Below are 13,295 nucleotides of genomic sequence, written 5' to 3'. Positions count from 1 at the left end.
GCAGTCTCTCTCACTATAGATAATTAGTGACTCGTTCGCTCTTATACATACACAAGTACATGGCACTCCGCCGAAGCCTTCAGCAATGTAAGCAAGCCCACCTGTCGAGCTCTCACAAGTATGCCACTCCCCATGTGCATTCTAAATAATGCGACTCATCTGGCCAGTCTGGTTCGTTGGGAACGTCGATCATGTAAATGGTATCATGATGTAGGGCTGGCAATCCGTACACATACTGATTTGCCTGTCGCCTGTACACTGGAAGGTCCAGCACTGTATCCAGCACTGGATCATCTCCAACATTTCCCAGATCGCCTTGACGCAGCTCTGTCATGACATGCACGACAAGAAAAGCGTATTTCTTCCGGCGATAGGTGTGCGCAAAACATTGTAGCAGTTGACCCTTTCTGGTGCCAACCTGCACATAGTCATTGACACTGTACACATGTCTCCGATTGGCCCTGGGGAAGGCTCCGTCAGCCTATCCAAGGAGCATACGCTGCGCTACACTCACGGATCTGTGTAGGCAATCCTGCGATACCATTTCAAAGCAGCTGTACCAAAGTCCAACACATTAAGACTATACTCGTTCCTGTAGGCGGCCATGAAGTGCTGAATAAAGCTATGCTGTGGGTCAAGTCTCATTAGATTGGTCGTCGCCTTGATGCGAAAGAATCCATCAAGTACAAACCCCCTGAGCGAGACCTGCGTAGAGCAGTGCTCGTCATCTCCCATAACGCTGTGGAAGCCTTCCGCATAACCCTCATCTAGATCTTGCTCACCGATTGGAAGAAAGCTCTGTACCAACGTCGCACACTGGTCATTAAGCAATCTAAGTGCTTCCACCATATCTGGATGGTCATGATCCCAAGCACCTACCAAGCCCAGTCGCAATGACTGCCGCATCACGTCCTTTGCGAATAGATAACCCATCAAGTTTGGTGGCGCCGCAGCGTCTGCCATGCCTTTGAAGACCCTGGGAGCGACTGTCAGTGACTGCGATTGCGGGGAAAACGGTGTAAACAACTTGTGCTTCAATTCTCCCGCCAAAACATTCGAATTCATGACTGTCGCATACTCCCTGGCATTATCTGCAAGATGAAGGCCTGCGTGAACATTCGGAAGCTTGAGAAGCTTCTCGAATTTATTACCACGAGGTTTCCTTCGTTCCTTGCCCTTTCCCTTTCCCTTTCCCTTGGCCTTGGCTGGCTTAGGCTTCGGCATATGCTGTAGCACTTCTGTTTCCGAGTCACTGTGCGCTGCGTCCGAAAGGACTTCCTCCAGGGCGGTTCCATCTTCGGAATCATCCTCATCCTCACCAGGGTTACCGAAGCCTCCCGCAGCGGGCGTCGCACATGTGATTAGCTCCTGGTAAGCCTTGCGCGCATCCAGAATCTGTTGATGTAGTATGGTTGGCTCAGTATACCTTTGACTACCAACAACGGTATTAGATCGAGCAATAAGTCCGAACGCCCGCACGATAGCCTGGAGTGGCGTTGTTTCGAAGGTCATGACTTTTTCCGCAGCCTGTAGGAACGGGAGACGGATCCATCCGATTGTTGCTTTGCTACGTAGAATCAGTGGCGCCAGTAGAGTAGCTTTACCTGCCTCCGAAAGTAACTATAACTAAATATAGAATGTCGGGCTTTAAATACGCTTTCACTCAGAAGGGAAGTAGAACTTCTAAAATGCCTTGAGATAGGTAGTAGATTTACGCTTGGTGAGAATCGTAGTCATCAAGAATCCCTGGAGAATCCTCCCCAAACCTCTCCACTCCGAGTGGGGAGCGTCATAGGCTCTAGACTGAATGAGATCCAAGGATGGCGCCAGCTTCGCGATTGGGGGGGCATCGAGTCGTATACCGGTATCCTGAATGAACTCCTTGAGTTCGGCACCGTCGAGATCTCCAGCAAATTCGCGTTGTTGAGTAGTCTCCCAATGATACCTGCCGTTCCCTACGATATCAAAATCCAAATTCGCCCTCTCATCTTTCGAGCAATAGCAAGTGCGACAGCCCATAGTAGCGGTATGCCTCATGAAGCCACCATTGTCTGCCTGCTGGGGCATATCCCCAAGAAATGTCAAGGCGAAAGCCCAAAATATGTCCGTAACGCCATTGACTTCAAGCTCTATCCCACGGTCCAGATCCTGTATGGGTTTGCGGAAGGCTTCCACCACGTCCTTGATGTTGGCACCATGAGGTCCCAAGGATAGAGTAAACACATTCGCAAGTTTTCTACGCTCCGCGTAGTCTAGACATGCCGGGATAAGATAAAATGCTTTAAGTGCACGGTACATATTTCTGTGAATACCGAAATCATCAACAAAGAGGAGGTAGGGAAAACTGATAGGAGATTTTGCGACAACGGCTTCGAGATAATCACGACCAAAATGTGCTATCTCGAGCTCGCCACGGGTCGGATGTAATTGACGCAGAGGCCGTATAGTAGACGAATTGAAATTGAGAACCCTTCGAATGAAGCGACGATCGTCTGGATAGACAACCTCTTCTTCATCTCCTCCAAAGTCACGATCATAATAGATATCAAGATGTCGGGTGATAGATTGCGGAGTCTGCTCTAGCAAAACATCCTCTATAAGAAAGAGCTCATGCTCATTATCTAGATTCAAGTCGAAGCTGTCGAGAATAGATGCTCCATGGTCTGCAACTGCCTGCAATGTTATGACAATGTGTCCTGTTGCGCCTTGTCGATAATCGCGACCAATGAATATCACACGTCCGATACGATATGGAGATGAACGGATTCGCACTAGATCCCCAGGAATGATAAGTGCCCTTTTCTGGGTATGACAAACTTCCCCTGACGTTGACCGAATGGAAGATCCCCATGCATGTGACTGCCAAAGCTCTGTCGGCTCATCCACATACTGTGCCATCCCGAAGAACATTTTTTCGCGTAGATATGTCGCTGATAGTATGGTGCGTATAAGGTCCAAGGGTTCATACCAATATTGCCATGCTTGACGTTCAATGCTTTGTCGTTGCATACCCTTCTCTCGTTGCGGCAGTGATGGCTGTTTCTCGATCATGACTGTGAGAGGCTTCCGTAACAGTTGCAATAAGGGAATATGTCGACGAATCTGCCGCTTCAGTGTATCTAGCTTCAACGGGAGGGTATGCATGTCTAGTTCCGAGTCCTCATTCCCTTCCTCAACCATGGAGCTCCCTGCTGCTGAAGGCTTCGACAGCTGGAAAACCTCTCGCAGTCTTACGTAGTCTGCCCGCGACCCACCCGACTTCTCGAACCATAGGCCTAATGCCAGATGTAGTGGTGGAGGTAGGGTGTCTTTCCCACCTTGCTGGACAATTATTTCAAATGACGGAGTTGGGGAGGGAGCCGGTGATTGAGCTTGATGGGAAAGGACTGGTAAGGGTGTCCGCTCTAGGTCCTGCGGTTCTGGACTTGGTGATGGAGAAGCTGGTTGTTCATCCTCATCGCTGGAGGCGTTAAGGTCTTCAAGCAGTTCAAGGAAGGTAAGTGGTCGAGATTCTTGAGGTACTCTGCTGACTTCTCCGATGGGCTGTGCGATGATCAGTACGACGACACTGCATCTTGGGGAATCAAATACAATGAATAGATCTTCATCATCTTCACCGCCTGAATCCCCGTCACTGTCTGTAGCTGTGTATGCCTGCCCCTGCCCGTGCACCTCTCCGTCGGAATCGTGAGATGGTGAATCGATGCTCATATCGTCACCCATCTGCTCATTGCTCTCGTTGTTGCTAAAGGCTGCGGGTGAAAGTGTCTCATTGCGGAAGCCTTCATCAGGCTGCCTAAAGGAATCGCTAGAGGCTGCGGGTGAAAGTGTCTCACTGCGGAAGCCTTCATCAGGCTGTCTAAAGGAATCTTGGTCATCTTGGAAATGCCCAGCAGGAAAGTCATTTGAAGGGGCAAAGTCATCGGTAGGAGGAAGGTCACCGGCAGGGGGAAGGTCATCGGGAAAGCTAGCAGGTGTCTCGTTATCGGTCACATCGTCGCGGGTGTGATAGGTAAGGTTCGGACTCGGAGGTGATGAAGACCGATCATTATCGTTAGTGTTCCAGTTGAGTACTCGCAGTTGATTTATCTTGCGAGGTCGGGATGTCATTCTTCAATGGGGAACCAATAGGATGATTCTCAATGGGCAATTCTGGACAAATATGGACCTGCCAAAAGACTTCGGACGAGGGGGAGAGTGGAGACTACAGAATTGGAAGCGTAACCTTATCGGAGAGCCGCATGAACTCTGTAAGTAAGCCTTAGCGCATCTCGATGGGCTATCGGCAATGGTATATAATTCAAGTTCACAATCCTTAATCAGACATTCAGTTATAATAGAAACGTCGGTTGTTAGCCTAGGTGGGCTATATGAGTCACTGAGCTTCTTAGGTGCAGTGCTGGATAGTGCGCATTGCATTTTCGGTGCAGATTTCTCGGACTTGATCAATGGATTTGCGAGTATGAAAAGTTCTGGTTGGACTTACGTCCCTGCGGCCGCCATATATACATACAGCAAGAATTTGATGCAACCTGTACTGGAGTTGTCGACTCTCCCTCTGAAGACTACCGTAGTAGTCTCCAACTGCCACTAGGGCGCACAGGTTGCAATCACTATAATGTAGGTCGTAGAAAGGAAAGAAGGGCCTCTCTGCCAGAAGCTTCAAAGACATGCCATGATCAAGTAGTTGCCATATCTTCGGTCAAAGATGCCGCCGCAGCACACTTCCTGCCACAGGCTTCATGCCGCAGGCTTCCGCATATCACCTGTAGATAGAGAAATCAGTAGGATAGAAGCTTTCAGCAGCAGGGTTTGGCATACCTAAAGGAGGATTTCCTCGCCCTTTCGCTGCAACAGGATATACTGAAGCACCTCGTGTGGTGACAAGATGTGAGGCCTATCCCACTCATTCCATTCAATTCGATCGTATCTTACCATCTCCCCCTCCTTAAACACCCATTCTCCGAGATCGACGGTGACGTCTCCTGCATCATCTCCGCCGTTGAAGATCTGTCGATTCAACTCCGCCATTGCCTGCGGTATAGCCTTCTCAATATTTCTCCAGATCATTCGACTGTCAAAACTACCAGCGACGTAGTATTCATACATCCATACCACCGCGCTCGGGTTTCCCACACGTACCGCGCGTCCGAGGGCTTGGGCCTGGACACCCAAATTGTGCGCACACTCGACCATGTGAACTCTCCAACACATCTGTTGTAGGTTCAGACCAGTCGACCCCACCGCGTATGTCGTGATCAGAATCTGAGCCCGATCGGTACACTCAGTGAACGCCGTGATAACAGCATCGCGCTCTTCTGCCTGCTGGTAGGCACCGAGGGTTACACAATCGATCGCGAGAAGTCGGAAGATTGCGACGAGGAGTACCGTGACAGCCGGTAATTGACAGAAGATCAGGATCTTCTCCTGGTCTCTCACAACCTACGGCGAAATTAGCATTTGCGGAAGGCTGCTGTAGAGAGACATCTGTGGGAGGCTGCTGCGGAAGCCTGTGGCAGGAAGCCTGTCGCACACCCATAGAAACAGCAAAGCATGTACATACCTGGCTGCGAACATTGCGAAGTAGAGCACGTAGCTTCGGCGCACCCTCAAGCAATTCCTGGAGCAATGGGCCCGGGTTCTCCATACTCGGTTTTGTGTGAGCCGTAAACCACTCGAGAAAGAAACGCTCCTCATCAAAAGTTCTCTTCATGTTAGTTGACTTCAGGTTCTGGATCTCATCTAGATTAGGGAGACTGATCCATGTCGTCAACAATAGTAACTTGCGCTGTACCGCCAGCGACCACTTTGCCGGTTTTGTCCCTTCTCCAGGGACAAGGAGCTGGCCAGTAAGTTTCTTCTCGGATTCAATGTACCACCCTCGCTCTTCCTCATTGAATGAACAATTGATGATAGCAGCTTTGACACGCGGTAGAGAATCAGCGATCTTACGACCTGTTCCGAAAGGAATTCGACTCTGTGGGGTGCGGCGAATCACTAGCTTTTTCCACATCTTGGCCATTCGGAAACCTTGCTCGGCAGGATCTATTCGGTGAGTAAGAATCCAATCCTTCACAGCGCGAACGGTAAGCTGCAGCTTAGCTGCTACATGCTCGTCAGGAACGGAGAACGGATCTTCGTCATCCCTAAAGCGCATCTCCGCAAGTGATCTCTCCGACCACCACTCGTCAGCGTCAAATGGTTCGGCAAAGGGCATATAGCCCAACCAGTCACTGATGCCATTAGGGATGAGGGTGGCGCTGATCATGATGTAGCGCAAAGCATTCAACCACAACACCGAATTGGAGACATCGGCAGAGAGAGATTTCAATAGGTGGCATTCGTCGTTGACCACCAAGTCAAAGCAATTTTCCAAGCTTCCTTCCCAAAGAGCGTCTGCTTGAAAGCGAATCTTGTCAGCCTCCGTCTTCGACATGGCCAACTTGTTGATCCGGTGCTTTCGAATAGCTGCGGGACCATGGCGAACCGCGAATGTCGTGTAGCTGCTTATGATTATGGCTCTGGAACGCTGCTCCTTTCCATCGAACAGCTCGTGTGCGTGATGGAGAGTTCCCATGACCGTGCGCTCATTTGCGATAGGCTTCGAACGTCGAGTATCTCCATGGTACTTGTATACTTCGAAGGCGTTTGGGGCGATGAGGTCAATAGCTTTGATCCACTGCGATATGAGAGCTTTGGGCATTAGGATAAGGATTGGTTTCGCAAGGGGTCGGTCCTTGGCAGGAATATCCTCACGGAATTTCTGGAGCTAGATCAACAGTCAGCGAAAGCCTGCAGCGGAAGCCTGTCTGCGGAAGCCTGTGGCGGGAAGCCTGTGGCGGGAAGCCTGTGGCAGGAAGCCTGTGGCAGGGCATGCATATTAATAGAAAGGGGCTTACCCATAAGAGATAGCTAACAATAATCCATGTTTTCCCCAGGCCGGTGTAGTCTGCTAGAAAGCAGGCCCGCAAGTGAGGCTGTAGACAAAACTCAATGATCGCCTTCACGGCTACTGGCTGCCAAAACTTGAGCTGTTGAGATAGGTTCATACCAGGCATGCGGAAGATAGTCTTGTCACCGTACCAAGGTATGTGAAGTAGACGGCACGAGTCCTCGAGATCTTCCCGCTGGTAGTCTTCACTGTCGAAGTATGACTGCTGCGCGTCAAATTCCGCCGCTGCTGCATCATCCCACGGCTGATACTGAATAGTGTCTATTCCCTGATCACGCGTGACTTTGTCAAACCAGGCCTTCTGATCATGATCTGCAATGCGAGTAGTAATTTGTCCAGCTAGTTCAAGACTTTCCTTGAAAGCCCTCACATCATTACCCTTTCGAATCAACTCGTCGATAAGCCATGCTTTCCAAAACCGCTCCTTGATATCAAACTTCCTAGCTCCATTCTCGATCGCCATTATTTGAGCGTTTGTCAAAATCTCAGTCTCAATGCTATCTTTGTTCTCCTCGTCAACATCACGATCGAACTCAAGCTTCTGGTTATTTGACTGTACAACTTCCACCCACTTGTCGGGTTGTATTATCTCTTGATTGTGAGCAGCACTCGATGGGAAGTTAGTGGCAAGCCTAATTCGGGCGAGCCGCTCATCCTCAGGAGACGGAGGCGGTGGAGGAGTGAGTCGGGGAGGGGTTGTAGGAGGCTGCGGTGGTACACTGCCCTGCTCGGGGTTAGCATGTCTGCGAAAGGGTGCTTTCTGAAGACACCTACCGAACGAGCACCTACCGAACGATCTGGCAGATTCGGAGTCGGAGGCTGCGGTGTGTTGCTGGCCTGTTGCAGAGTGCTCGCTGAAGGCTGCAGCAGCTGGGTGCTTACTGAACGCTCTGGCTCACTCTCTGCGGAAGGGTCTCGCGTACCTCCTGGTGGGAGGCGTCTAGAGGGGGCCCAATTGTACTCCTCATATTTAATGAGCAACCAAACTCTCAGGTTGATTTGCGCCGGCGAAAGTCCTTTGTTGAAGAACAATCCCGAAGCACTCTTGGTGTTGGCGCGACAAATGCCGTACATTGCGTAGGCACAATGGTCCATTTGATCCCAATTAGATTTGTCAGGGTATGGAGTTGAAAACTTGTCAGACCCTGACCGCTCCCCAACAAGCATGCGCTCCTCGACTGTGATGAATTGTGGCCCTCGTCCACGAGACGTGCCCACATGTTTCACGGCTTTTTGTTGCGGTAGTATCCAGGCATAAGCGTAGGTTTCGAAGTACGGTCTGAATCGATCACTTTTAACGAAGCGTTTCATTTCATTCATGTCCACGAATCCTAGTTCTGCACGAAGATCTTCGTGCTTGCGGAAAGCCAGCTCTTCCTCGCGAACTCCGATCAATGAGAACACCATCGTGACTGCAGGAGGCTTTAGACATAGAATAATAGGATAGGCGGGTTAACTTACAGAGTGTCTATCTATCTGCGTAAGACTTCGGTCAGACTAGGTTGCAGCCTCGTGCAGGGCGAGTTGTGGTGATGATGTTGAAGTGAGGTGGTCAAGGACTCGTGAATTGAGGTTTCAAGAACTGATGGAATTTATTTTGCACCTTCCTCATAAAGAGTGAATTTATGACTAAGGTAGATGCAGAAATTAAGCAACGCGCAAATGAGTGACAACTCTCGCCCCATGTATACAGAGAGAGGCTCGCAGTCGTACTTTCATGATTTCGTGATGGTACCTGGTCTAACCGATAGACTGCTCTGCAGCAGCCTTCTGCAGCGAGACCCACATCTCCAAGCATATTGTCGTTTGTTGGCCTGCTCGTTTTTCTTGAGTTGCGGTCAGGACTGCGAGAATTGAAGAGGGCACGAAGGTGTATTTATTCTACGAGGGAGATGGAGAGATTAGGTAAGTTTTGGCGCCAAAGTCTGCCGCGGATACTTAATTTAGCCTGGAGATACTTCAGACAGCTCCTTCCACAACGAGATATATGATTCGCCTAAGTTCCTCTCTTCTCCAATTATCATAGCTGCAGGAATATTTCATCGATTGCTTCCATAATGGTAGGTAAACCGGCTACCCAGCGTGGATCACAGGTATCAGGCTCTCAGCAGCCCAAGCCTAGATCCAGGACACGCAATACCACACCCGAGAGACCTCTTATCCAGAACAGCGAGTCTAGGGACGAGCTGGCGAGGACCATGTCTCAACATAATGGACGTCGACGTAAACGATCTCTTGACGAGTCGGACGCAGAAGAGGTCAACGATGCGTCTCCATGTAGCAGCCCTGCTAAAGTAATACGTTACCTGACACTTCCACAGCTCTGAGCTAACAATTTTCCCAGGCCAAGAAGTCCAGCACCCAGGCCATGCCGCAGGCTTCCAAGCATTCACGCACGAAGCCTCCCACAGCTGCCACACAGCCCATGCCGGAGGCTTCAAAGACCCCACGCCCGAAGCCTCCCACAGCTGCCACACAGCCCATGCCGGAGGCTTCAAAGACCCCACGCCCGAAGCCTGCCACAGCTGCCACGCAGCCCATGCCGGAGGCTTCCAAACCCCCACGCACGAAGCCTGCTACGGCTGCCACCAAGCCTCCTACCATCAAGCCTACAAATACGACTTTGAAGGTTTCAGCAGGAAATGCACGGCACGCCGTGAGTGTAGGGGACGATGAGACTCTCGATGGGGAGGAGAGAAGTCGAAGTAATTCGACGGCAACGTTGATGCCTGGGAGCAATTCGCAGAGTCAGACGAACGGACACGATGCTGTTGTAAGCCAGTTCAGCACTATGAAAAGGAGGACCAAAGACCCTACACACTCGTCAAAGTCTGAAGCAGAGGCCTTCTCCCAGTTGAACCTGTTGACCAGGCGCTATTTTCTTACCTTCCTGTCAAATACTTACGCAGACGAACCCGTTCGGGCTATCTTCCCAGGTATGAGGAGTGATCATCAAGTATACAGGGAGGCTAAGTATCGTGTCCAACGTTCGTACAAGACATGGAAAGGTGAGGTCCTCAAGTGGGCGCTACAGTGGATACAGCGATGGATCAAGAGTGCTACAGGTCTGAAGCGTCAAGCGCTGCGCTCGGAATTATCGACGTTTGCGGGTATCAAGGCGGAGGTCCGCAAGGAGTACGATTCCAAATGGCTGGAGAGTGTGTTCAGATTTGGAATTGAAGCAGTGGATTTCGAGGTGATTACCGAAGATGGGCTGAGATTCCTCAAATGTAAGTCCCCTGCCATGCCTGTTCATGGGTCTGCCGAAGCCTGCTGCAAATGCAATGACTAATTGTTCTACTACCTAGATGCCTTTCTGCAGCTTGTCACGCATTCCCGCTTGACGGAGCTACACCTTGAGGATCCGATCAATCCATTGCTGGCAAAGTACACACGCAAGCACCTCCTAGACCTGTTTGACGCTCTCCATCAGAAGACTGGATTCGAACATCAGTCGCTCGATTTCTATCCTGAGCGTATAATACCCCGCAGCGTGCAGTACAAGAAACGCCCGAAGGTCGACATTAATCAGGACTCGGACGCAACTACAGGAGAATCTGATGTTGATGTAGGCGAGGACCAGGTATCAGATGTCGACGGCGATGAGGAGGACGGTGAAATGGTCTCTGATGGTGGAGAAGATGGTAATAGCGGTTGGTGATGGTGTGCCGAAGGCTTCAGCAACCTACATATGGCTCCACTACCTATGGCTCCACTACCTATGGCTTCACTACCTATGGCTTCACTACCTATTGCTTCACCTATGGCTTCAATTGGTATGTGTTCGTTCCCCAGCGCAATACTACATATTTTGACACTGACTTGAGGCTTTGCAGGAGGACGCAGCAAGGCATTACATACAGAGAGCACCATAGCTTTAGTCTGCATAGAGCATGATCATGTATGCCAAAGGCTTCGATAGACTACATCATCTATAGATACTGCACTATGCTGTTCATAGTTGCGAATAGCTTCAAGAAGTACTTTATCAACTTTGATATTAAACCTGGTAATTAACCATTGAATGACTGATAGGTTATGGTTGAGAAATCATGGAACTTTGTGCTTGTTTTTCAACCGTTGATTGACCGCTAATTGACCGTTGGCTAACGGTTACATGTCTTAAATAGTTGTTGAACCGTTATATAACCGTTGATTAACAGGTTTAGATCTACGCGAGAGGCCTAGATAGTAATTCTAAATTAATATCGAGATAATAGAATTAATAGATAATTTATAAGCTAAATTCTAAATCTTTAATCTTCTTTATTTACTTTTAGATTTATTTATAGATATAATTAAAGTATAAATTATTAGATAAAGTTATAGAAATTTTATTAAGGAATTTTTTTAACTTATACTATTACTATAGAAAAAATATTAATTATATCTAAATTTATTATTAATATTTCTTTTATAGATAAGTCTTTAATAAAAAATCGAGATAATTTATTAATATTATTATAAGTTCTTTAAATTTTATATATAAATTTTATTTTAAATTAAAAAGTTAATAAATATAAAGCTTATTTATTTAATTAAGCGAATTAACGATTATTAATTTTATTTTAAAAAATAGATTTTAAAATAATATAATTAGTAATTATTATAAAATCTCTATTATTAAAAAATTAGAAAAGTTTAATCAATATTTAAATTAGAGTATTAATTTTTAATTTTATAATTTAATATTAAATCTTAATATTACTAAAATCGCGTAATAGAAATAAAATTAATTATTTAATTTTATTAATATTAATTTAATATAGTATTATCTCGTAATCTTTCTTTTTACTATTATTAATATATAATATAAATAATTAATTAAAATTTAAGAAAACGAGTATTAATATATTATATAGTTTATTTTTTAATATCTTTTAGATTTTATAATATTTTAAATTAATTTATAAATTTACTTCTTTAATAATAAGTTTATTTAATTTAAAAGCTTTAGCTATTTTTATAAAACCTAAATTAATATTAATTAAAGTTATTTCTTCTTTATATAATTTTATCGAGATTTATTCTTATTAAAGCTTCTTTTAAAACTTTTAATTTTAAATTTAATTAAAAATCTAGCGATAGTTATATAATATTCTATAAATTTATAATAATAATTAAAGAAACTTAAATTAATTTTTAGCTATCTAAGATTTCTCGAAAAGATTATTTTTCGAATTATTTCGATTTTTTCTTTTATAATATTAAGATTAAGTTTAGAAATATAATATTTTAAAGCGATAATACGTAAATAAGTAAAATAACACTTAAAGAGTAAGAGAGTTATCTTATTTTTTTCTAGTAAATCTAATATCTAATCGAGATATTTAATATAATTATTAAGAAATATTAAAAAAATAATAATATTATTAATATAGACTAGAATAAATTATTAAAGATATAAAGCGAGAAGTCTTTTTATTCGATATTAGAAAAAATTTAAAAAATTTATAAGATCTATAATAGAGATTTTTAATTATTCTTACTTTTAATAAGAATTAATAAAAATAATTTTTTATTAATTTAACGATTTAATAAGTTATTAAAAGAACTCTTTAATTATATTAATGAATAAGAAGATTATTATTACAATACCAGCCCCTTCGGCTATCGCATATATGTCGCGTATTACTAGGGCTAGTAATTACCAGCCATTATCAGCCACCTATTTTATGTATATAAATATCCGTATATCCCATAAATCAATAATCAGTCTTTCAGTAACAATCATTCAATTTCTAACATGTCTGGTATCCTACTTTCAACAGGTTATGAGCCCGGAAGCGGGCAGGGCAGTATCAAAATATCCTTACACTTTCTAAGAGATATCAAACTAAGTCTTCAGGTGATCGTTTATAAATAGATACACCCTATAACGATAGCCCATTTTTTTGGCTCGTACCCACCGACGAGAGGGCTATCGCCATTCAATCCCTACACAAAAAATATCGAACTAAAATCCTTATTTCATCCGAGGTCCCGAAACAATACGGGCAAAAAATCAAAACCCCGAAACAATACGGGCAAACCATCAAAAACCCTCAGATCATTCCGAGGTCCCGAAACAACACGGGCAAAACATCAAAAACCCTCATTTCATCCGAGGTCCCGAAACAATACGGGCAAACCATCAAAACCCCGAAACAACACGGGCAAAACATCAAAAACCCTCATTTCATCCGAGGTCCCGAAATAATACGGGCAAACCATCAAAAACCCTCAGATCATTCCGAGGTCCCAAAACAACACGGGCAAAACATCAAAAACCCTCATATCATTCCGAGGTCCCGAAACAATACGGGCAAAACATCAAAAACCCTCATATCATTCCGAGGTCCCG

The 13,295-nt window shown here is 45.6% G+C and overlaps 4 protein-coding genes across 4 annotated transcripts; 1 reads left to right on the top strand and 3 right to left on the bottom strand.

Annotated features, from left to right (window-relative positions):
* Window positions 1-112: 112 nt before the first annotated feature.
* HO173_013219 (uncharacterized protein) lies at window positions 113-1,512 on the bottom strand (the record flags this gene model as incomplete). The annotated part of the gene is made up of 2 exons (XM_037315043.1): window positions 113-461; window positions 515-1,512. 2 exons carry the CDS (start codon window positions 1,510-1,512, stop codon window positions 113-115), a joined length of 1,347 nt encoding a protein of 448 aa, XP_037158070.1.
* Window positions 1,513-1,683: 171 nt separating this feature from the next.
* Window positions 1,684-4,110, bottom strand: HO173_013218 (uncharacterized protein; the record flags this gene model as incomplete). The annotated part of the gene is made up of 1 exon (XM_037315042.1): window positions 1,684-4,110. The coding sequence occupies one exon, from the start codon at window positions 4,108-4,110 to the stop codon at window positions 1,684-1,686; it is 2,427 nt and encodes an 808-aa protein (XP_037158069.1).
* A 711-nt stretch (window positions 4,111-4,821) lies between these two features.
* Window positions 4,822-8,359, bottom strand: HO173_013217 (uncharacterized protein; the record flags this gene model as incomplete). The annotated part of the gene is made up of 4 exons (XM_037315041.1): window positions 4,822-5,442; window positions 5,564-6,769; window positions 6,900-7,676; window positions 7,727-8,359. The coding sequence occupies 4 exons, from the start codon at window positions 8,357-8,359 to the stop codon at window positions 4,822-4,824; spliced, it is 3,237 nt and encodes a 1,078-aa protein (XP_037158068.1).
* A 650-nt stretch (window positions 8,360-9,009) lies between these two features.
* Window positions 9,010-10,613, top strand: HO173_013216 (uncharacterized protein; the record flags this gene model as incomplete). The annotated part of the gene is made up of 3 exons (XM_037315040.1): window positions 9,010-9,246; window positions 9,297-10,182; window positions 10,261-10,613. 3 exons carry the CDS (start codon window positions 9,010-9,012, stop codon window positions 10,611-10,613), a joined length of 1,476 nt encoding a protein of 491 aa, XP_037158067.1.
* Window positions 10,614-13,295: the final 2,682 nt, after the last annotated feature.

This window comes from Letharia columbiana (genome assembly GCF_014066305.1).
Source record: "Letharia columbiana isolate WasteWater2 chromosome Unknown xpSc0000090_s0, whole genome shotgun sequence".
Lineage (NCBI taxonomy): Eukaryota > Fungi > Ascomycota > Lecanoromycetes > Lecanorales > Parmeliaceae > Letharia > Letharia columbiana.
This window is presented reverse-complemented; position numbering and strand designations above follow the sequence as displayed.